General features: G+C 34.1%; 1 protein-coding gene across 8 annotated transcripts in view; it reads left to right on the top strand.

Annotated features, from left to right (window-relative positions):
- Positions 1-26,145, top strand: part of Dys (Dystrophin) — a 595,099-nt gene that overhangs the window by 473,160 nt on the left and 95,794 nt on the right. For all 8 annotated transcript variants that reach the window (XM_076128368.1, XM_076128365.1, XM_076128371.1 and 5 more), the window contains one exon: positions 19,374-19,546. In XM_076128368.1, coding sequence (XP_075984483.1) covers positions 19,374-19,546 — 173 coding nt within the window. The remainder of the gene's footprint in view (positions 1-19,373; positions 19,547-26,145) is intronic.

Genomic DNA, 26,145 nt, shown 5'->3' with positions numbered 1-26,145 from the left:
TACAACATTTTGCAATTATTTCTGCCTCTATCTATAGAAACACTCGTAATTCTGTGTTCATTTTAAAGTTAAAACTAAACGACTTGTTTATACAAATACAAATGTAAATAAATCACAATGTATTTCGTTGTGGAAACTGAAATAAACTGTACATTAACACGTTCAGATAATTGTGGTGTTTCAGTTTAACATATGTTTAAAACTATTCGCTTTTGAATTAAATGATAAACATTTTGTAAAACTCTAAATTAACTGCCGTAGTGCCAGTTAATTAGGATTTTAATTCATTATGTGGCATTTGTTTAAATTTTATGGGAATATGGTTTGAATTTAATGAGTTTAGGTCGCCACGCTGCAACCACTGCGTCGGGAGGTCGTGGGTTCGATTCCCACACGGGACTATTTGTGCGATCCACAAATAATTGTTTCGGGTCTAGTTGTGCTTTGTGTCCGTTGTTTGTATGTTTGTAAAAGTCCCCGCGACACAAGAGCAATTCTTAGTGCGGGAGTTGTCTATGGAAAAAACGTAAAACAAGCTTCAACCGGCGGTTTTGTTTTGTAGTAAAAAGTCTTCTATGTGTTTAACCTTACATTTTTAATTATCAAAATTAACTTATCATAGACCAGTTACCGTGCTAAAGTAGACTCGATATTATAAGAGTTGTCAAACTTGTCATTAATAACGTTAAAATGCCGCATCCAAAATTACGTCTACGAACTGTTTACTCCCACATCAATGTACCGTTCTCTTTAATTTTAACAATTTCTTACTAATTGCCGATTTCCTAATTAATCACAGGGGAGTTATTTGATTAATAGGAACGAACCCCTCGAGGGAAGAGGGTGTAACAATGATTTAGCGATTTTAGCCAAAAGACGCCGTTTCGAACCAGCTTAGATTCTCAACGGCTAATTAATAAGTGTTAAAGTGTCAAGTTTTTGATAATAACCCTTGTTTTTAATAAAAAGGCTTGGGACATTTTTGATGAAAAGTTTCGGTGATGACAATCGGTTTTTCAATTTGATTGTTTCAAAATTTTCTTTTAAATGGCAAAAGTTATGGCTTATTATATCCTTGATCGTTTAATTTTATGAGTTAAAGAATATGGTTAAATTTTCATTGTTATCGGCCTCTAAATTTCATCCAATTTACAAAATCTTCTTCTTAAGTTATAAATTTGACACGAGGCATATTCAAGCAGCCCGGCATCAAACGAACCGAATAAAAAAACTTATTTCAACCTAATTTCAGTAATCTACTCAAACCATCTAGGAATATAATTTTCAAACGTTTCATTTCTCACGTCGACGCTCAAGCTCGTGAATACTCGGCCTATATAAAGCCATTGACACATCTCCGGAATGACGCCAGATTCGGTGAAATTACCTTCGAAAAAAGAAAATTCAGCTCTACCTCTTCGCTTTTGAATAACCCCGCACCGTACTCCAATTATGTTAAAAGCTAATTATCTTTAAGCACCCAGTAATTATTAGAAAAGGGAAAAGGGATCTTATCGAACGCTAAAATTAGAAGATCAACCCTCAAATGCGCACCGTGGACAAAAAACACCCTTTCGAACAAAAAAGACAAGTGACAAATCGACAAAACTAAGTTGCGAATAAAACCGTGTGAAAACATCGCGAGTGATATCCAAATGGAAATGGAAAAAGCCAGCTGATACTACGACTTACGGAGAGTGGAAACTGCAAAGGCCTCCAAAAGGCCTAAGGCCTCAAGAACGCTCAGGAACATGGCCTGGCCGCCCCCGCACTGGCCTTGCGGGGGCGAAAAAACGAGGCCTGACGGACACATGGGAGAAATTCGTTACCAAAGGGGTGTGTTTGGGTTGTGGAGGTGATTGGGGCTTTTCTGGGGGGTTGAAAGTAGACGTGAATAGTTCGGAGTATACGGGTTATAGGTACTCTTTCAATAGACCGGGGTATAGGCAGAAGGCCAGGTCATGTGAAGATGCGCGGTTTATACATATCAACTTTGTTTTATTGGCGGAGGTGAAACATTTTGAAAAGGTGAGTTATTTTATTATTTTTGGTTGCGGTATGCACTTTCAAACCAGGTTACATTATTCCATACTTGTGCGTGAAGGAAAAATGATATTTTCTTAATTGCCCTAACCTTTATGTAAGATGTTCTGCTAACTCTAGAGGCAGTAAAGAATATTTTTAAATTAGTTTTGCAATCCAAATTACCCGAAAAGAAAAGAAATACTCATTCAGTTACATTATTGTAACACATTATGAAAAGCAAAATGACAAACAATAACGTACTACACCCTTTCATTCTAAGGGTTGAATACGTAACGAATTTTCTTGTATAAGCCGTTCTCCAAACATTTTCATATAGCCTTCGTTTGTTTAACTTGCCTGTGTCTTAGCTTCCCTTTTAAGACAATGTTCGGCAAATTCTTTCGCAAATTAATCCTCTTCGAGGGTCGTAAAGACAATTCTGAGACTATTTTATTTATAAATATAGATTTTATTTGAAAATAGGCTTTTAGTTTTTAGAATAAACGAGGAAATATGGCTAAATATATTTTTTTCTATATTTTCTACGTGCTTAATAGTTTAGGATGTGTTCAAGCTTGTTATCTTACATTTCTTACCCCCGGTTTCTGAATACATTTAGCGATAGTTGATCTATTCAATAACTTTTTTTTTATATGAGTTTAAGCGCTATTGAATAGATAAACTACCGATAAATGTACTTCAGAAACCGGGGGTTAGACAAATATTAAAAATGTTTTCTTCATAAACAACAACAAGTTTGTTTACATAAAGGTACTCAACCAAAATACCACTCAACTATGAACTAAAGTGTATTTACCTCTCAGATCGTTTACCAACCAGTGAGCACAACTGACTATGAGCGCTTCAAATACTCTCCGAATATTATTAACACACCTCCGACATCAAATATATGTCATTTCCACAACCGTCAAGAGAACATTACTTGCGATAATGTAATCAAACATTAATTTCAGCCCTTCAAATATTCACCCTAATTTCAACCCCATCCCAAAATCAACCCTAACTAGATCGAAATAAGATTGCGTTTCCCACAGCCTTATTAAGAATTCTGTAACTTGATATTTGAAAGTAAACTTTAATAGATGTTATTAAGGTTGATTTTCATTTGTTCAAGTCGGTAGTTTGTAATTAGATGTAGCTCAGGTCTGGTTGACACGATTAGGGTTGAATGCAGGCAGAATCACAGGTATTAATTAAGTCGGTCCTTAGTAGGGTAGCGAGATGTTTTCTACTTCAAAGTAAGGGTGTAAAGATTAAATTGCGGGGTGTTTTATTTCAAAGAAACGTCTGTTTGGCTTTTGTTTGGCTCAGTGGTTGGTTGTATTGTTGTAACGGGTTTAATTTCCTGGGTGAGCAATGTGTTTTGAGGTGAGTTGAAAATGGGTTGATGTTTACCTTTGTAATAATAGCAACCATTTAATATTTCACTGTAACTATCTACCTAATGAAATCAAAAGTTTAATTAAAATGATGTACTTAATTGACTTTTTCTTGTGTAATTTTGATGATAGTTTTAAAATTCTATGAAACTAAATTATGTTTTTTGATACGTAATTTGGCTACGTATTTTTGTGCAATATTGATGATATTTTTAAAATTCTAAGATAGAGAATTATATGTTTTTTAATACGTAATTGGCTACGTATTTCAGCTTAATATAAATTCATAATAACTTCGTACCTTAAATTAGAATCTCCCAACACTGTACTCAGATCAATAAAAGCGCCTATCATATCTTTAGCTGAGCGATGTTCGCTCAAGTTGATATAAAACAAACCGTTCTGTAAGGCTCTTACACTCGCTATTTATCATTACATTTACATATTTTCATACATTATCTACGAAGGGATGCGAGTAAATACGAATAGCTATTGTAGTATGTAGTTTCTGAATTAATTAGTTAACTGACTGGCTTTCGTATAAGACGTAGTTTGTATAACATTGTATATAAAAAGATAGATTATAAAAAAACCTGTAAATTTAATTCTGATGTCTGTCATATTATTTTCTGTGTTACTATGGATGATCAAAAGGGTTGAATATAGGTAGTACGATTAGATCAAAGGGTCTTAGTTTCGGTTTCTAGGTACGATAAGGTCCGTGTTAAGTACTTTTGGTGGTTGTTTTTCAGCCAGGTTAAGTAAAATCGGGATTCTTATTTAATAACTTATAATAAAGTTCAGTAAAACAAGTTGATATTAATACAACCCTTTACTCTTTAAAAATACCACAAATATAGTGTCTCCACTAAAACAGAATTACTAACTTTAAAAGATATTGTATGATACAGCTATAACACATTTCCTAAGCTACCATCCCTCCGTAGCGATGTCCACAAAACGCGACTAATTGGTCGCAGCGCAACCGCGGCGACTAATCGCGTTATCGCAATCAACTTGCGACTGCCGGCGGCTTCGCGCTCAGTCCACTGAATTTTCTCTGCATTTATACGTAGAGTATATGAAATAACTTGGTTTAAATTTTGATCTAAATTAAAGCTTGCTTCGCCTTTGGGCTTATGAATTTGATAAGTTGATATTTTACTGGTAAATGGAATTCGGATTTAGGTACATTTAGGGCTATCTTTCCACTGCTATTGCAATTTCGATTTTAATTTGTGAAGAAATAATTTGTGGCTATCAAAGATTTTAGCTGTACAGTCGTATACAAGACTCCTTTTTAAACGGTACTCAACAGCCCTTAATTCAACGCTAGCTTACACATCTTGAACAAAGCATTGAATTTAGAACTGCGTTATTGACAGTCGCAAATTAAACTATAACTCAAAAAAACACTCTTTTTTTATCAATGTTATACCCTATCTCACTTCAAACTAAAAAAGATAACAGAATAAAACCTACATGTTCTAAATCCACCTCTAACCAGTTTACACCGGCCCGCGCCAGTCACTACTGGTTTGAACCGAATAAACCCGGTCACGTCCCGAACGGATTGCACGTACAACACACAAGTGCATGCCGCCGCTCCGCCCGTTTGAATATATTGAAAACTTAAATATTATTACACATATTGAATGGAATAAAGGCACATGTGGCCCGTAATTTTACAAAGTTATGCTTTCAGAAGTGGTTTCTTGAATACATGAAGTTTGGTGCATTTAATTTAATCTAGTAATGTTGAAACAAATTTAGTTTAGCAAAGAAACTTTTTAAATAAAATTTACTGAGACGTTAATTTTGATTGTCATGTTATTACTAAGGTTTCTTATCCCAAAAAGGTTTTCAAAATAGAAAATTTAAATGTTTACACGATTCTATGAATCTGTTAAAAATCTAAGAAGCGTAGCTATGGCACTCACTTAAGAAATTAGTTAGAAAAAGACCACAGACGTTTAGTTTTCACACGCAACTAACAATTCCATTTCAATTTAACTGCGCCCTATCATAACAAAGTAAGTTTAACTCAATACATCTTAACGCGAAGTGGGTCGAGGTACAAGAGAGATACCTGTAACTTATCTAACTTAGCAGTTACAGATAGCGTCTCGGATAACTTCGTGTTATCTCACCAGATAGATCTAGTTTGATACAGTTGCTACTGGTCTGTTATTATTTATAGATAGATAGGGTTAGAACTATAGTGTTTTCTTTGTAAATTGGTGAAGTATAATTCGTATTTAAAAGATAGTTAAGTTTAACTTGGTTTGATATTTACAGTCTTATTATGGTTGAATTTGATTTCACAAAAAAATATGCTTTGTCGTATACTGGAAAAACTACAATTTGTGACTAATTTTCGATTCAGATTCGAATAAAACAATCATATTATTAATTAATTTAGTTCAAATGTTGACATTTATTATAGCCGTTACATCGACTGAATCTCCTAGTAGCTCAGAAATGGGACAGAGCCTTCTGAGAAGAGGAAGCAAAAAAATTAGAAAGATACTTTTTTTAAATATAGTTTCCTGAAAATTGTATTGTTGTATTATATTATTATGTATAGTAAACAAAGTCTAAGTTCGCAATTCACACATAATCTAGCTTTTCAAACAAAAAACGTGTGTAATTTTAATTAAAATCTTTTTCTAACCTCCCAAACTAAAGTACGAGCAGAATTCTAAAAAAATACAAGCCTTAGCTAAGTATTTTCAATCAAAACTAAGACCGGCTTTCTCTTACATAGAAGCTACGGACTGCCACAAAAAACCCGCTCTTCGGGGAATTTTCTTTATAAAAACTACCGAGCAGTTCGGTAGAATAACTTGCAAACATTCACGCTCTGTAGGACCTCAAAGTTGATCCGGTTTAAAAGATATTCAATTGGATGCAATAGGTGAGCTTTAAAGAAATTTACAAAGCGAGCTATGTAACTAGTGAATAGGTAAGTTAGGGCGGTTTTACAGGTGTTTCGTGAAAACTTCAGTGGAATTTTAATTTGCTGTTAAATTTTTTACAACGGCAAATATAACCGAACGTCATAAGCCTTCCTTAGAACTGTTAATGTAACATAAATTGTACCATCTTATGTGCAAAGTTATGTAATGCATTTATCTTTGTTTTTAATCCACACCAACTGCAAATAACTTGCTTAGCAATGAAGTAAAACATCGAGAGAAATTGTTCCACACTAGAAAGTTTTTTTGAGGTAGTTCTTTAGGGATAGCACAGTTTTTTCGGTCCTTTAAAAGGGACTAACTGAAGCCTTGGCCTTCGACCAACTCTATGCTGAATTTCATAAAACATAATTCAGTAGTTTCAGTTTTACGTAACATACAGACAAACATACCTCAGCATTATGGTATAGTATAGAAAAATCATAAATATTATCCTGTCGTACCGCTTTCGATCATTACCACAACGCTTTATCCAATACACATTCATTTACAAAACCGCGTTGATCTTAATATGGACATGCCTTAACCGGGCTCCATTGGAGCGCAACCACGGCGGGTCGTTATCACAGGTGGCCGGCCCGGGTATATCCGGCTAAAGCCTGGTTACAACCCGGCTACCAGCCAGGGATTACTCGCTTCATCCGGCTCTCCAGTCGTTTGCAACTTGATTTATTCACTCCAAAACTTTTTTACTAATGTATTTCTCTTACCCGGATTATATTTAACCGGGTTCATTTTGATTTGTGTTTTTGTTTTTGATGGTATTCGATATTGGAGATTTATTTTACGGGTTAATAATTTTTTGGTTATATTTTTTGTACCGTAAATCAAATTGTGAATAAATCTAAACTGAATTTGCATTTAAAGCAGCATTTTCATGTTGATTTTGAATGTCTATAGCTTTTTAAATGTAATTGTTTTTGTACGAGATTTATCATAAGCTATGGGGTTTGCGTCAAGTGTAAATGGCTTATGGAAGCTATGGAATATTGATGGAAATTATAATAGATTGTAACTTTATGAACATTTTATTCTTTTAAAACACTCTGTTATGGGTTTAATTCTCTACATTCAGATAATCTACCAATCAAGAACATGTTTGTAAAACTTTATTATAGAATACCCTCCGTTCCAAATATTTTGTTGTAAAAATAACGCTTTAATCTTATTTTTAACCCCCTAACACAAAAGTCAAACATATTTTCGGCTAACAACGGTCCCAAATTAAATCTTAATCACGTTTACTTAACGATATGTCCATCGCCATGACAAATGCGATTATCGCAACATAAATTATGCTAAGTCGGACAAAGAGTCGGCCATTTTGTCCGGCGTCCGGTTAAAACCGGTTAATCTGCGCCTTCATCGTGTAACATGGGTTAAACAACCGGGTATGTAATTTAAAGTATTTTGTCTTTTTTGGTACGTAATTGGAGGTCTTTTGAGCTTGTACAAACATACATTATTTTGAGTATACGGTTACATAGAAATGGCGTTAACAGAGGCACAAAAATAGAGAAAGATTTAATTACGTAGGAAAAGTAAATTATTCTGTATTATTTATTTTTTCTAAAGAAGTGTGGGATGTTGAGAAAAACTGGAAAACGTGAGGACAATGACCTGAAGCTCTAAAATAGTAGATTAAAAACAAAACTAATGGTTTCGTTTATGTATTCAAATTATTTTTTTTATACAAAAGTGTATAAAAGAGGAATTAATGCCACAAATGGACTTTATTTGCTGTTTACAATAACATGTTTCGCTATTTAATACCATGTCAATACTTTTATTTGCAACATTTATTGCTGTGAAACCCACTTGGTTTAACGATTTGACATTATTATCTTTACACTTTACTCTGGACAATACTCATCTAAATTAATAAAAAAAACATACAGTCGAATTGAGAACCTCCTCCTTCTTTGAAGTCGGTTAAAATATTCAGAAAATCTCACAGCAATCTTGGACCGTCATATAAAATTACCGCATTAGCAATTCAACCCGCATTTTGATCCTAATCAGAGCCGGGTAATGTGTCCGGTTAATTTATAAGTTAACGTTGACGCCCGGCGCCGTCCGACTTTGTTGGACGTTTTAATTCTACGGTCAACTGTTTGATGTGGCGAGCACGTGTCTTGAATTATGTAGTTGAGTTTGTTTTTGGTTAGGAATTTAGAATTCAAAGGATTTACTTGTCAATTTTAAATAAGCAGATAGCTACAATGTTTATTCCTTAGGGCGAGATTACTGTAAATAACTACGCCAATATTATAAAAGCGCAATTTTGGTTTTTTGGATGAATGTATGGATGTCTTTTTACTCAATTACGCGAAAACGACTTTATATATTTAGAAAAAAAGGAAACGTTTTACTCTGAGAAATCTTTTCACGCAGATATAAGCGTGTCCTAATTAATATAAATTAGAAAATCCTGATTACTCCTCGCCTTACCCGAGATTCGACCTCGGGACCCTACCTAATTCTATCTTCTGCTAGACCATAAAGGCAGTTTAGAATAGCTATTTTCTAAATAAGTTCTAGAACATGATACCACAAACGAATTACGCCACCAACTGTAATATTAAACGTTATTTTTTAAACAATTCCCTCGAGTTTCGTTTAATTTCCGGCTTGTTTGTTGTCTTAGCTTCTGCTCCTGAGGGAGAGATACTAATTTGCGTTGTTCTAACCACTGATAAGAGTATTGTCTTAATATAATATTGTTTAGGTAATGAGGAAAAAAGATACAAGGAAATAAAAGTTGAGGGAAAAAAAATATAAATAGAACTGAAATACATTTACCGGCACAATTTTTTTTTACCCTTTCTGCTTACATAACTAATTAGATTCAACTATCAGTGATCAGTGTTTTAGAAAGGCCTTCTTCGAGCGGCTTGAACAACTTTGACACTAGGTTGACCACTAACCATACGATAAGAAGAAGAAGTGCTTTAGTATACAATTAGTTTTTAATCAACCATATCTTTAAGTTCTTATAAAATTCGCATTATTAGAAATTATACGCAAGAAGGTAACTGTTAAGGCTTTAGTCGAAACTGCTGAAACAATTGTCATGAAATCGAACGATGCTTGTAACAAAAAAATACATACTAGGCCACTTTTCTTTAAGAAAAAACACATAGATGTAATCTCTTAAACAAACCAGTCAGGATTATACGTTAAAAAATGCACTACATATTATAGTAAATTTTATTAAATTTCTTATAATAATCAGTACAATAAAAACGGCCCATAACAAAGAAGTCACTTAACTCCCCAAAGTAATACTCTAAATTGGCACTAAACTTACTAATACACAAATAAGTAAGTAAAGCCTTTGCAGTAACTTGCAGTAGCGTTAAACTAAACTTGCAGGTACTGCAGGTATACAGGTAGTGCAGGTACTACAGGTAGTAGAGGTAGGCTGTATCAATTTAACGATACGACTCGAGACGCGCACCTGGGCTCTATGTAGAGTATGATATTGTTGTAGAGGGGGCAGGTATTGTGCCTATTTCTTGGTAGTTATTAATACGTATATATTAGCATTAGGTTAAAAAAATTAAGTAAATAGTTAAGAAAGTAGTAAAGGACTTCATTTGGCTTTTGTCAAACGTTATAGAAACATTACATTATTTTCTTTCAGCTCAAACTACGAAATTGGATAAATTATATGATATTTTGTGTAAAATGTAACTAAACTGCAAACAACTTTAATAAATAAATAAAATAAATTTAACCCATTACTGTCCCACTGCTGGGCAAGGGTCTCCTCCCGTAATGAGGGAGGGGTTATGCCTTGAGTCCACCACGCTGGCCAAGTGCGGGTTGGGGACTTTGCACGCCCTCAATAAATGTTTTAAACAAATTTTAGGCATGCAAGGTTTCCTCACGATGTTTTCCTTCACCGTTGGAGCATGTTATAATTATTTCTAATACACACATAACGTCGAAAAGTCATTGGTGTGTTGCCTCGGGTTCAAACCTGCGACCACTTGCGTGGGAGGTGTCAACTTATACCACTCGGCTATCACAACTTTACTAAAGTAAAATAGTTTTATAAAATTTAGAGTAATATTCGTTTCGTTATTTGTTTTGTGCTATTCTTTAAAGAGTAATCAAAACTTTAAAGACTTCTTACTGAAATCTGTTCCAGATTTTATTTGAAAACTTTAAAATAGTCATAACTAAAAGAGGCTGACATTAATACCGGGTTTTGGGTAATGCAAATTGAATTTACAAATAAGTTTTATATCTGAAACCTCTTCTTAAAGTACTAAACTAAGAACACCCATTTAAAGATAAAATATAAAAAAGACACACTTTTAAGAAAGTTTCCACACTAAGAAATTGTTTTTGTATCATAGGGCATAAACATACAAACATCGATTACTCAGTACTACTAGAAGAAAATAAACCACTATTTATATTGTGGAACGCTCAAATAGTAACTTTTATACGGGAACCATGCCTACCACCAGAATTGCCATTCAATCTTTCCCAACATTTAAAAGTCATTGACAAAAACAAGCCACACAACTATCCCACCAATTTTTCCCAACAAAATAGGCACAAAACTACCAAAACATCTACATTTTACTCTTTGTCCATAACAAGCTGAATAAAAGTACTTAAGTAAATCTGGCGTGTAATAAATCTCCCAGTAACAGGTTAGACAGGGCAAGACGGATCGCCTCCCCTCCCTACCCCCCAGGTATAATGAAGTGTTGTTCAAATTAAAACATCCCCTATATTATATTTTTTCAGCTTCACGGCTTGTGAAATGGGGCGATTTTTGGGAAGATTCTGTGGTTTGATCTGGTTTTTATGTTTTTGAGGGCTAGGTGGAAATATATAGGTTCATTTCGAAGATGTTTTTTATTAAACAGTTCTTGTAGTTATTAAATTGTAAGCTTAAGCTTTAACGATCGTTTTATCATTCTACACCTTATGAGAATAAGCATGCTCGTAGTCCGCCTGGAAATGAACTGTGGGGGTAAGCAACCATTAGCGCGTACGAAGGACAGATGGGTGACCACATGGTATAAAGTACGCTATACCTATAAAAATATCATCTACTGTATTTGACCATCATAAGTGTCGGTATTTAATGTAGAGGTACATGAATAAATAATTTGATTTTGATATAAATAGTTTCCAATTAGGAGAACAATTAAATAGTTTTCAGATTTTTATTGCTAGATTGGTCACAAATCATACGAAATAAAGAAGCGAAATATTCAATAATTTGATCCATACCTCTAAAAATGTCTTTCAAACAGTATTCTTAGTACAACAATCTCATATCATACTAAAACTTCGCTTTGACATGTACAAAGTTATTTTGAAGAGAAAATTCTTCGATACAGGGAACAAAGTATTTAAAGAATAACAAAACAATGTACGAGACGTTCAATATCGTGAACGCCTTTGTAAACAATATGTTGGATATTGAATAAATTCTTGTAATTATTATGATGCGAACAATGTTGTTTTGATAGAGATTTCTTTTTGGTTTTATGCTAATATAAAATATAATATTCTATGGTTTGTATAAAGCACAATATTAGATTTTTGTATTTGTAATTAAAAATTATTTAGCTTACGAAAAGGATAAAGCACTCTTAATCATTATTAATTTCTGTCAGCTCTTCTCATTGGCCCTACCTTCCAAACTCGCGGTTAATTTACTGTATTATAGACAATCATAAGTGTCTGTATTTGACCTAAATGATTTGAATGAATATCACTTTGAATTATTTTCTGATATTAGTTTTTAAGATTATTGATTGACATCCATATGAAAATACTTCAATATTTCTTCTTTAAACTTAAAACAACTAAAATTTACACCATCATGCTTTTACCCGGTATTCTTAAAGAACATAAGAATGTATAAGGCACATTCGTCTAATCCATCTTCCACAAAGATATATTACAGTAATACATAACAAAAACATTTACTACATTTACATCACGGACCCGTGTCGTCCACAAATCAACTGCCAAATTGATTAACTACCCTCCGAAAAACACAGGATTCAATTCAACGAAACATCAAATAAAACGCAAAAAAACAAACCAACCCTATCACTACCTAGTAGTTAAAACCGGTTAAACCGGTAAAACCAACAACCGGTTACCGTTAACCAAATTGAAACGTAAAACCGGAAAATTCGGTTTAAAAATCAGAGTTTTTAACCGCTTGTAATCAACGGACAAACAATTGTACATGTCGAATTTTTAATTAATTTTCGATTGAATTTCGGTTGGGGTTTTAAACGATATTGGATTGTAGTAAGTGATAGTTAACGGGGAATCTTGTTATGAGTGATTATTATCGTTTACGTGGTTTTATCGTAGTTCTGTTGAGTTTTTATTTGTTATATTTGTGATATAAGTATTGCTTTATTAATAGATTATAAGCATTCTTGATGATCTTTTTAACAACTAGATTGTTCTAAAGTTCTAAACTAGTTTTAGGATATTTTATTTGTTTTATAAGATAGAGACTTTAGCGGGTTCCTTTTCATTCCTTCTTGCTAAAAAACTTCTACTTCGTACGTTTAAAACCCTAGTAAGGGGAAATTAGCAAGGTTATTATATATAAGACACAAATATAACTGATCTATTTCATATTTGATTTGGACATTGTTTTCCTTACTCAATTGTGACTAGATAAACAAGAAATCGTCATCTTCATATTGTTTTATTTCAGAAAAAGTATCTATTCTGAGAGATATTTTTACAGAGAGATTCGGAGAGAAAATAAATAATCCTTAAAAGAAAACCAAGCTATCCCCTCATAATTTTCAATAAAAAGATAATTATAAAACAAAACAAACTTCGGAGTTATGCCGCTATAGCATAAATAGTACTTATAAAATGTATTGTTACAATTACTTGGAGTTTGCCAACTTGGTACGAAGTTGTGTGGAACTTGGCGATTGTTTGCCAAGTGCCTGGGGCTGGCTGGAGAGGACACTGGCTCGCTTACTCCCTCACTGCGGATGTTAGAGATAGATAGTTCTGATGTTGCATTTTAGAAGGAAAGAGGTAACTCCCTTTAGAGTTTTTCTCCTGCTTTAACATAAGTATCAGATAACTGAGAACTGAGTATTTGAGTCTGTGTGTGAAACTATCCCATGGATTTATATGTTTCTGAATATTTACTTGTAGATAATATTGTTGCTACCTGAAGATTTTGGTAAATTTTATAGGCAAGGTTTTGAATTGAATGCTAATAGAAATAAACATTTGTAGGTAACTAAAAACCAAAATAAATATCATGAAATCCTTCGTTCACATATTCATTGGTAGGCTAAATCGTATTTGTTTTCAATGTAATTATCTCTAGTTTGTTATTATTCTTCTCGTAGCCCTTTATCTATACACTGTTTACCTCAGTAAGCAACAGTTTTCTTAATTCCTATATAACCCTAATCTTCATATAAAATCTATGCAGATGAAGACACATATTCTTACATTTCCCTTTAATTTCAAGGAAACCCAAAGAGAATCGTTTTACTGTTACATCAGGCTCTAGTATACGTAGAGATTACGAAGAGTTCTTTAGCCTAAATACATTTTAACGACTCACAATCAGTAGAGTTTCGAGTAATAGCCTGTTTCTGTTGCAAATTATCTGGAAAAATATTCTTTTAAGATATATTTTTGTTTAAGATCCTTTAAAAAAAAATAGTTTTCCAATATTTCATTGTTTTCTGTACGTATTATAAGGATATACCTATGTGTTATTTATCTTTTTAGACATTTACACGATACACTTCATCTAAATATAACATTTACCTTTGTTTTCTTGACGTTTTGGCCTTACCTTTTCTGTAATAATTTTGCATTACGACATAAAATACAGTAGAATGTTATATAGAAAAAGAAAACCACACTTATAAAACTTAAGTTAGTGTACTATAAAGCGAGAAAATACGCCCAACAAAATAAAAGTAGTATTTTCAAGAACAGCCATCTAAGCTCACATTTACATAATTCATAAATCTTACTTAAACTTCTACCAACGTTACCTAAATTTGATCCTTGTTCCTTCACTCTAAAAACTTTCACACCATCCTAACCCTACATATAACCTAAAAACCTTCAAAACCTCCCCAGTAACCAATTTCCCAGTTATCGATTAACCCAGAACAACAAAGGCGAATCATTGAGTATATTAGGGTTCCGTATTATAATAAACCCTTAATATTATTATGGCTCGTAGGGGCCGATAGCGAGTGCAAACAACATCAATATCGTCCCGTCTCCCGGTAGGGGTGGGGAAGTGTCGATAATGTAGGGTAGATTGAGATGTTTGAAATTTTGGAAATTGATTTTTGAAGCTGTGTTTATGGTAATCAGTATTTTGTGATATTTTAGAATATTATTGTTTTTCGTTTTCTTACAGTCTACTATTTTCGTGATATTAGTTTTTTGTACGGCTTAAGTGATTCAAGACAATCAAAAGCTTTTAGATAGTAATTGAGACTCACCTATTCTTTCTCAGGCTGTTACTTGGATTTTTGGTTCTGTTGCGTGGTTTTGAATTTAAGGGTGGTATTGGATGTCTTATAAACAACACTCAAGGAACTATAGCCCCAAGTTTTCAAAACTCTATAATCCCTACATTTTTAAAATTATCCAAATACATTACTAACACACTCATTACCCTCAAGTACCACAAATGTATCCTACCCACCTTGCGATAAAAAACACTATTTTTCTACCCTTATCGATACAAAACTACCTACCTCCTCCCCTCCCTACCCAGAGACAGCATCAGGTAAGCACAAAGTACACATCACCGGAGCACTCCTGCCTACCACACAACGCAGAACAAACAGTGGCTCGGCTAAGATAAAATAATCCTTATTGTTATTTTGTTTGTTTGTTTGCTTGCTTATTGGAGTTTAATGGTTAATGGTACTTGTGGAGTAAATGCAGAATATGGTGGTTTGCAACACACCGATAACTGAAATAGTTGTCACTTGCTTAGCGCTGAAAATATCGTAAATATATAATCCTTAAGAGTCAGAAAGTTCTTCAAGCAGGTTTTGTAGTAATGCAAAGTCCCCAATCCACATTTTTTCAGCGTAGTAGACTCAAGATCTTGTCCCTTCTCTTATTCAAGGAAGATTCTCTTGTTCAGCAGTTGGCCATAATAACCCGCCAGGCTAATGTTTAAACTAATAGACATACCTACAAAGTACGGGATTTTTATATACTACAATATCTTATCTAAAATTTAATGTACAATATAATATAATCAACCTGGAGAAAATTCATTGACCTCAAGTACTTGGAGGGCTTCGAAATATTCCTAGAATTGCACGGTCCTCTATACTAATTTCTGTTTCAAAAAATAAATACAAAACTGATAAAAATTGTAGCATAATATTTAAAAGGCGCTATTTACGTAAGACGGTAATGATATGGTGGGGCATGCGATGGGAAGCCTGCGCTAGTTTCATATAAAAGAGAGGTTTGTGTGTCAAGCGCTACGGGGTAATGTTTAATGTTTATCCTTTTGATACGAACCGGCTATGTAGCTCTAGTAATACTTTTAGACATGTTTCTGAGCGGATGGCAGGTTTAATTTAGGAGATGTTTTTGCCAGTGTTATATTGCTTTTTGGAAAGCTACTAAGATAAGAAAAATTAACTTAAATCGTAGGAATTGGGATCCAAATGTATACTTATGTCTTTATGCTTTCGAAAAATTGAAAATGTGTTCATAAAGGCTGTGTGGTATAAGCCAAAGTCCTATGTATGTTTTAGATAGACAGAATACGATTTCAATTGCCGGATGTATTAGCATTTTTTATACGATAGTTTTCATTTTGCCTACCTAAAATGTAGCTAAATAAAAGTAAAGACATTATGCACCTTAAACAACCCAAGCCTTTTTCTATGTAATTCAGCTTTGAGATACTGTTATTTCTTACAAGAATACATTAATTATTCACTTACATAAGAGTATTTACAAATAGATAACGTATTGTACAGCGTACAGACAAGAGTATAAAACAAACACATATTTATTAATAAACTAGCTGACCCGCGCAACTTCGCTTGCGTCACGTAAGAGAGAATGGGTCATAATTTTCCCCGTTTTTGTAACATTTTTCGTTACTACTCCGCTCCTTATGGTCATAGCGTGATGATATATAGCCTATAGCCTTCTTCGATAAATGGGCTATCTAACATCATCCTGAGATTAGCGCGTTCAAACAAACAAACAAACAAACAAACTCTTCAGCTTTATAATATTAGTATAGATAGATGTAGGGTAGTAGAAAATACATTTGGCCAACCAAAGTTTTATAATTCGCACCATTATCTTCAAAAATCTGTAGCTATAGACATCTTTCCAGTTACAAATCATTTGTTGTGACCACTCACTAAAAAGCAGGTCACTAAATAAATAAGTTGTCGTCCAAACACATGCTGTTTGCGTGTACTGATGACTACTAGTTCAATTATTTACTGCAAGTGAAACCGTTGCTCGTGAATTACTGATACTTTTATCTGTTATATAAGCCAATGTGTTTACACTGTTAGGGGTGGGGGTGAACCATTTTCATCGATATACTATATAGTTTAGAAATTGTGGAGTGCTTTTTACTTATGGTCAGTTTTCTTAACTCTGAATAAATCTCAGGTAGCTTATCAGCAAGAATTTTGACAATTTTTTTACATGAAACTTTCCTATTAACTTATCTGGGATAGGTTATCCGATGCTAATCCATTAGGTATGAGCGAGCTCTTACTGTTTTATTTTCTCCATAAAGTCAGCAGATTTGTCCATACAATTTTGACAATATTTCGTTTGACGGTACAGTTTTGTGCCATTTTTGGTACCTTTATCAGTCAGAATGAAAAACTAATATAAAAAAATATTTTTAGCTTATTGTTTTTTAATTATTTGCCAGACAGCTTTATTAAATCATGACAAAAATATCAAAAGAACCATCTCTATTGCAGTTCTCATCAAATAGTTCCAACCAATCAACAAATCGCTTCACTACTCCAATTTAACTTACAACTCACATCTACGAACCAAACGTTTTTGCCGCTAAAGTCCCAACTGTGTACGTCACCGGTATTTGTCAAAAGATCCCCCACAAGCCTGTACAAATGACGCACTTACGTCTACTGACGCCCAACCACTTTACACCGTGATGTATAATAGTTTTTATGAAATTGTCGTATGAATAAAATATTGTATTGCATTAGTTCTCTTTTATTCTTTTGTGTTAAGAAAAATAAAGATGTGGAGTGCTTCTTTTTAAATTTTTGTTGTTTTTTTTTTGGTGGGATTCTAATTATGCGTTGTTATGTTTTAATTAGGCAAGCGTTTTATTCTGTTAATGTTAGGGAATTAAATACAGTAATTTAAGTGTAAGTATTCGTCTCCCGCGTAAATGGTCAAGCTGATCATCAATTACTTTTTGAATACCTAATCTACACTTTGTGGACTCAAGTTTGCTCCATACAGAGAGACCAGGATCTATTGATGAATTATCTTTTACTAGCTGACCCGCGCAACTTCGCTTGCAACATAAGAGAGGATGCGTCAAAATTTTCCCCGTTTTTGTAACATTTTTTACTCGTACTCTGCTCCTACTGGTCGTAGTGTGATGATATATAGCCTATAGTCTTCCTCGATACATGGGCTATCTAACACTGAAAGAATTTTTCAAATCGGACCAGTTGTTCTTGAGATTAGCGCGTTCCAACAAACAAACAAACTCTTCAGCTTTATAATCTATATATATAAAAGAAAGTCGTGTTAGTTACACCACTTATAACTCAAGAACGGCAGAACATATTTGGCTGAAAATTGGTAGGGAGGTAGCTTAGAGCCAGGAGATGGACATATGATACTTTTTATCCCGCTCGACCGTGTTTGAACATGCTAGAAGAACAGAATATGGAAATAACAACACCAATTAGTCATGATCTCCTGCTAGCAGTGGATCTATTTTCCGATCAGAATTAGGCCTAAAAAACTAAAAAACGGCTCTATAAATAAACTCTAAAAACTCTCTATAAACCGTTTCACAGTTACCAGGAGATCACGACCACTTGCTTGCTAAACAACTTCGATTTTTATAGATTTAGCTTCAAAACCGACGTAGTTTTATAGAAACTTTTTGACCCCCGTTAAGGCAGAATTTCCAAAAATATTTATTGCGTCATTCTTAATTACTAACTATATAGCCAAATATTAATTTTAATCGAATTAACTCCAAAACTGACGGAATTTCATACAAACTTACCCCCTCTTTCTACCCCCCTAAAGAACGAATTTCCAAAGAAAATAGCCTATATGTTAGCGAAGACTAATAGCTATATAACAAAAAAAGATTCATCTAAATCCGTCCATTTGCTTTTGCGTGAAAAGCAAACAACAAAAAGAAAGACAAAAAAAAATGGCATCTATTGGTTGTATGAGGATCCCCCATTTTAGTTTTTCTTTAATATCTATAATGTGCAGACATGAGGTTGTTATAATTTTATTATATGTATAGATTTACAAACACTATTTTTAAATAAAAACATGCCATTTTTATTTTAGAGACAAATACAGAAATCTAACAAACTACATTCAAGATTTTTTTTACAATCATCTATACTCGTATTATAAAGCTGAAGAGTTTGTTTGTTTCTTTGTTTGAATGCTCTTATCTCAGGAACTACTGGTCTGATTTGAAAAATTCTTTCAGAGTTAGATAGCCCATTTATCGAGGAAGGCTATATATAGGCTATTTATAACATCACGCTATGACCAATACGAGCAAAGCAGCAGTAAAAAATGTTTCAAAAACAGGGAAAATTATCTCTTATGTGACGCAAGCGAAGTTGCGCGGGTCAGCTAGTATTAGTATAGATTTACAAATTTTACGTCCTTCTACGATGGTGTACAAAATACTAATGTATTTTATTTGTTGTTCCAGGACCTACAATCAGAGATCGAGACCCACCGCGATGTGTACGCGTCTCTCACGGGCACAGGTCGCCGGCTACTCGGCAGCCTGTCGTCGCAGGAAGATGCTGTTATGCTCCAGAGACGCCTCGACGAGATGAACCAGCGATGGCATCATCTCAAAGCCAAGAGTATGGCCATCAGGTTAGTTCAATGAACTGTTTTATCAAGCTACTTTTTTTTGTAATTTCGGCTTCATTGGCTAGTCCTCAAGAGCCCGATCTATGACTAAATGACATTGGAATACTGATTTAATTTCGTATAGAGGTGATTAAGCGCAGTTCAGTATTTCTGAAAAAGGACTATGGGCGGAATCGTCCCCACCCATCAACAAAAATGAAATGTAGCTCAATTGATATATCTTGGCATGACGATATTTTTATACTATGGCGACATTGCCCAAATGCATGGGGTTCTCATAGTATCTTCGGTTTAAACAAATATCTCGTTAACGTATTATTGACGACTAATTCCAAAATACATGCTCATTTATTTATTAATTAGTGCACAGCGGCGGACGCCGCATGCACATAAAGATAGCTGGGTACAAAATAACCCCCTCCCCCCGCTCTCCAACCCACGATTTTAGATCTGATCAGATTTTAATCTGCCAGCGCATCTGTTAGACAGCATTATAATAAAATTGACGAGTAAAAATAATTATTGAAATATGAAATCAATAACATGTATTAACCATATAATGGAAATGATATAAGTATATACATATGAGTGCCTCTGTGGCGCGGTCGGTAGTATATGCGACTGCGGTGCGAGAGGTCTCGGGTTCGAATCCTGGGTCGGGCCAAACAGTCTTTTCTGAGATTTTCTGTTAAGAATTTCCTAGAGATTGCCCGGAGTTAGGAAGTTGAGGTCGAAGACCTCCGTGCCTCGGAGAGCACGTAAAGCCGTCGGTCCTGCGCCTGACCTCTCACTGGTCGTGTCGGTTATCCGTCCCACCAAACTATGAGAGTGATGGAATAGAGAGTGTACCTGTGTATTGTGCACACACTTGGACACTATAAACAAAGTCCGGCACATATGGCCAGTTTCAATGAAACTGACCGCCGTAGCCGTATATCGGCTAGGAGGCCATTATTATACATATGAGTTAGTACTGTAATATAAAAATAATGTTAAAATAACTTACAAATGTAAAATAAAAATATACGTTAAATAATAATTACAAATTGTTTTTTTTTTAAATATATGTATTTTCCCACTGATTTATCAAAAACAAAGGATTTTAATTAAATAGGGGGCACTTTATGAACACGTTGGTATCAGTTCCATGTTTGTTGGTAGGTGGGGACGGAGCCCATACATTTTTGCCCATAGTCCTTTGGTAAAATGTAGTGTTTATGATTATTGCTTTTTACACAACGTCAATCTAAAATATATGAAGTTAAAATTGATAAACAAAAACAAGGCTGATTATACGACTGTAATATCGAAAATTAAATGAACTAATAGAATTCAAAATAAGATTATATCCCGTGTATCTGCATAGCTTAATAGTACGCTCCTAATTAAACTATCATCGTAAACTTATTAATTCAACTTGTTGTACTCAGTACTTAAAATTTCAACTTGTTGTACTCAATTATTAGTATTCCAAACTTAATGATACAAAGCGGACATTAACTAACAACTAACAATAAAACTAAAACTACTAATTATTTCATTATCCGCTATTCACGCAATAAAAACTTTTACAACACAATGTTACTCGTATAGTTTATAAACTAAATTAATGAAAAGAACGGTTTATACGTACTAATAATAATAATTATAAAGGCCAAAAGTCTATCTGTCTATCTATGACGCTTCACGGCTTAACTACTGAACCGATTTACGTAAAATTCAGTATGGAGCTGGTTGAAGAATCACAATAGAAAATGGGTATTTTTTTTGTGATAATTGTGCCACAAGGTGCTTAAACAGGGCATAAAACTTTGTTCACGAGTGGAACCGCGCAGGTCACCTAGTTTTCAAATAAATAAAAAACTGTTTGCGTTGGACGTCGGCTCGCGTTTCCCGCCAAACGGCTATCTGTCATTTGCGAATGACGTTTAAAAATGTGTGTTCGGATATACGTAGCGGTGGAATAAAAGTTTCTTGTATGTTTTTTTTTATTTAAGTTTGTATAAGAAAGGTAAATGTAATTGTTTTATTTAATTTGAAAGTAGTTGTATGGAAATTTGGAATTTTATTACACTTTACTTCAAAGTGAAAAATAATAATAAATGCGAGGCTTTTTGGGGTCAATGCTGAATATCTCTGATCTTAAAACCAGTAAGGCATCTTGATTTTTTCTACTATAAGTTACTAGCTTTAACTGTATATAAAATGTCGTTGTGAACAGTTTATACTCATAAAGTCTCCTACCTTCATCTGTAATAGTGATGGACCCACGACTTTACCTGTCTCTCATTGCAGACAAGGCAATGCAGATTTTTAAATCTTGGATGATTATTTCCATTTAAAACGTTATAACTAAAGCCCATCAAATCATCATCAATATATTAAACGTTAATCTATATCACCCGAACGCACCTTACCCGTCTAAAACAATTACATAGACCGTAACCTAATAACCTGGCTGTTAGCCGACGGCTACCATAGCCGATTTAACCGTTACCGCTGTAGCCGGTGGTTGGTAAACCGATTACGTCACTGGTTGCTACTGGTTGCTGACTTAATTGCTGTAATGTATCGATTGGGATAGATATGGGTGATCGTGTTAGTATTTAATGGGTTAAGTCGATTGTGAAGTAGTAGATATTTTATAGTGTAGTGTGAATTTATAAAAAAAAAGAGGAGAGAAGGAGGAAGAGGAGAGCTTAGTTGGATTCACACAGATTTTATAGGAAATAACTATTGTAGTTAATTCAATGTGTTTAATAAAAATAAATAATACGTGCCTGTTTAAAAAGCCATTATTCTTTGAAACCTTAATAATAAATTCTTCTCTATCAGTCCGATTCAAAATGAAGACCTCTGTTTGTCTACGAAAAATTAACTATCAAAGATCAGAAATCGAATCCAGTTACACACATAGAACACATTCACCTGTCCCGGTCATCTATATTGTAATGCGAATTAAACTTACCTTTATCTTTGCAAAACCAGAAATAAGAGTCATAACTGCTAGATTCATTAAGTACTTACTAATTTTATAATTAAAACTTTTCTATCTAAAGTATTCAACTACAGTACCTCAGTAACCATAAACAAAAGTTTCCGACTACATTAATTAACTGTGAAACTTGTACTGAAAATCATTAAACTAAAATTGCAAAATGAACTCATTTTGTGCAACAAGAATTAATTTACAAAGTGTCACAATCACGAACCGAACCTTGCACTCGATCGATACGTAGTAGTACATTTTATAAATACATTTTTGGGGAAAATTATTTGTGGTAATTTTTGGCAACATTATTGATGTACGGATGATTTATTTTTCCTGATTAAAGTAAACAAGTTGCATTGTGAAAACTAATCCTATTCTTTCTTCCATTTAAGGTAGAAAACCCTTGCCCAGCTTTAGCCTAAATATAGGTTTCATCATATAAAAAAAAAATATCAGTTAATATAGACATACAACAAGTAAAGAAAGTCCCCTGAAACAAATAAGTATACAAAAACTGATACACATAAAACTTCAATCGTATCATAAATATGAAAACCTCAGAAAATGCCGTTAATTTCCAAACATTAGCTATTATACATAACTTGACACAATCTACTGAGTAACTCTTTTACAAAATTGCCGCAAAAATGTCCGTAGATTAAGTAAGGTATACGCAGATTAGACTACATTAATTCGTATAATTATTCATTGACTAAAACACAGAAGCACCTAAACACGCCAATTGGTAAAAGGCTTCTGCAATCACATGCCTTAAATTCTGTAATTATATAAAAATGTTTATGATTTACACAACTTTTACAAGAAATAAAGACTTCTATGCAAAACCAAGCGTGAAGTGCGACAAGATATTTATTTTTAAAAGCAATAAAGTTACTTATTTCATTTATATTTTATTCATGAACATCAAATGTAAAGCTTCGAACATTCGCTTAAAAGTACCAATTGATCACAATATGCACCAACCTTTAAAAAATTGCCAAAAATTATTAAAAGCTGAAATTAACCCTAAACCGCTACCTAAACATGGGACTTTAAAAAATGTTGAGCGTATTTACAGGCGATGGGATAAAAACGGGCCGTTACGGGTTATTTATGGGAAAACAGTACATGGGTTATAACCTCGGGTTATAAACGAAATATGGTGCTTAGTAGTAGAGAGTTAAAAACTGATTTGATATTGTATAACGTGATATATCTTAATTACTATAAAGACATATATTGTCTCTGTCGTCTGAGTGGTAGTGTATTCGATTGCTGATCGTAGGGTCCAGGATTTGATTCTCGATTGGGCATTGTGCCACCGGTATTTTCCAATTTTGTATATGATAATTCTTCTTCATATCGTATGGTTAGTGGTCAACCTAGTGTCAAAATTAGGCTCTGACCTATGTCAGTTGACCAACATTTTTTTGTTTCTTTTTCCAAAAACGCACGTATAGATAGCCCTCTGCTTACTCTACCAGATATAACATGCGTGAAGTATTTTTTTATGAAAAGCTTGACTCTTTAGTCACTCTAATAAAACAAGATTAATTTATTTAATCCTTATTATCAATACTCTTACTTCTAAAATTCTCAACGCAGAGATAATCTTAATAAATTAAAATGTATCAATTCACAAGTTATTCAGTCCTTTTCACAGTCATTTGTAAACAAACAACATTTTATGTAACAGTTCTAAATATTTGAAATATCTCTCAGGTCATCATTCAAACTTCCGAGGCACTAAAAATGAAACTACTTCTATCTCGCTCTAACGCTGAAAAGGTCACTTGTATTTAAGTAAAAATGGATATAGTTCCGTCTCACTCTCCCGTTGAAAGGGTAAAGGGATGTCAATTAAGAGAAAATTAGATATTCACTCTCTTCAGAGAATTTGCTTCGAGTTCCTTTAAGGCGAGTACACATTAGGACGTTTAGTTGTAACAGAATCGAAAATGGACGGAACAATAATTACTTTTGCAAGTATCATGAAGAGAGAGGACAGTCACAGAAAAACATGTAAAAATATTTTTTTATGATACGCTTATTCTAGTCATAATATTGAATAATTATCATCATAACCCTGCTTTTATTTATAAACAATATTGGAACAGTTGTGAAATGTATTTTACTTACACTCACTAAATCGTCAACCTTATGCACAAAAAAAAACGATATACAGGGTGTAAATGACAGCTAACCGAAAACTTTACTGGTAAGTTTGTGACACTGTATGCGCGAAATTTACTCCAACGATATTTCTCGGAAATGATTGGTTCCCGAGTTAGTCATTTTTGAGCGTTCAATGTATAGTTAACAACGCGATGTATCTCCGCGCATGCCTACGAGATTTCTGGCGGCGGCGGCGCGCTGAGCGACGACATGTCGCGACGCGTCGTAGGTACGTACGCGTACCACCACGTCTATGCGCTCACTAGTATGCAACGCTATCATTAGATAACAATCTTATGTATCGTTTATGGTATCGTAAATAGGCCCGTATGTTACAATAGCTCATAGTAAAATTGTAAGTAGGTAGGTACCTACTTGGCTTACGTGAAATCAAACAATAATAGCAAAATGTAACCAATAATAAGAAAGTGCTAAAACAAATTGTTATCAATGTCTATCAACACGCAAATACCTGGTGTATGGCGAGAGTTTGAGTACCTTTGGATCCGGACGTACAGGTGCAGAGCACGCCGTGCACTTCCACGTGCTTCACCATACATAACACATCAACATTTCTTCCTATTTACGAACACAACTGCACTTCGAAAACAATAACAACAAAAATAATAACAATAAAAACACTAAAAACTCAAAACCGGAACAATAACAAGTAATAATAAACAACAGTTCACACACGACACGACGAATAGGACATAACGAACGACACCGGTGAAGAGCTTCCGTCTTCCGCGAGCGAATTGCTCGAACTATCAAAGAGAGCCGCCGGCGCGGGCGCCTCTCCGCTCACTCGCGCCGCCCCTCGCCCGCGCCACCCGCTCCCTCCGCGCCGTCCACGCGCGCGCCGCCGATTTGGTGACGAGCGACGAGTTAGGATCCCAGCGAGAGATTAGATTCAATAAAATATTGATGTGGCATTACTATTTTTACTTGTCACAGTTGTTACTGGTTGCATTGTAGTTTTATTCAAATACCGAATAACATTACAAACATTATTGATGTAAGTTTAAAATACTTTGATATTTATAACATAAAATCAGCTTAAAGTAAATAAAATAAACACGAAACGTTTATTTAATTAAACCATAAAAAATTTAGGTACATAACAATGATAACAATCAATATCCATTAACATTCTTATCAGAGAAACTAACTTATCATAATTCATAATCCCCGGAGAATTACTTAGCATCCATTTTGTCGCATCCCATCTATGTAACATCCACGCGCGGTCGCGGCGTCACGCGTCACTACGGCCATCTACTTCTCGAGTCGCACCGCGCTTGTATGAAGTATGAATGAGCGTGTAAATATCGAATAGAATTTTGCAAGAACAAATGGAACAAAGCGACAATACATGTTAAATTGTTTATTAGAGATTTTTATAGCATTAAGGAATATCAATAGGATTTTTTGT

The sequence above is a fragment of the Anticarsia gemmatalis genome, chromosome 21, assembly GCF_050436995.1.
Source record: "Anticarsia gemmatalis isolate Benzon Research Colony breed Stoneville strain chromosome 21, ilAntGemm2 primary, whole genome shotgun sequence".
In the NCBI taxonomy this organism is placed as follows: domain Eukaryota; kingdom Metazoa; phylum Arthropoda; class Insecta; order Lepidoptera; family Erebidae; genus Anticarsia; species Anticarsia gemmatalis.
The sequence above is the reverse complement of the archived record's forward strand: the minus strand, read 5'-3'. Positions and strand labels throughout refer to the sequence as shown.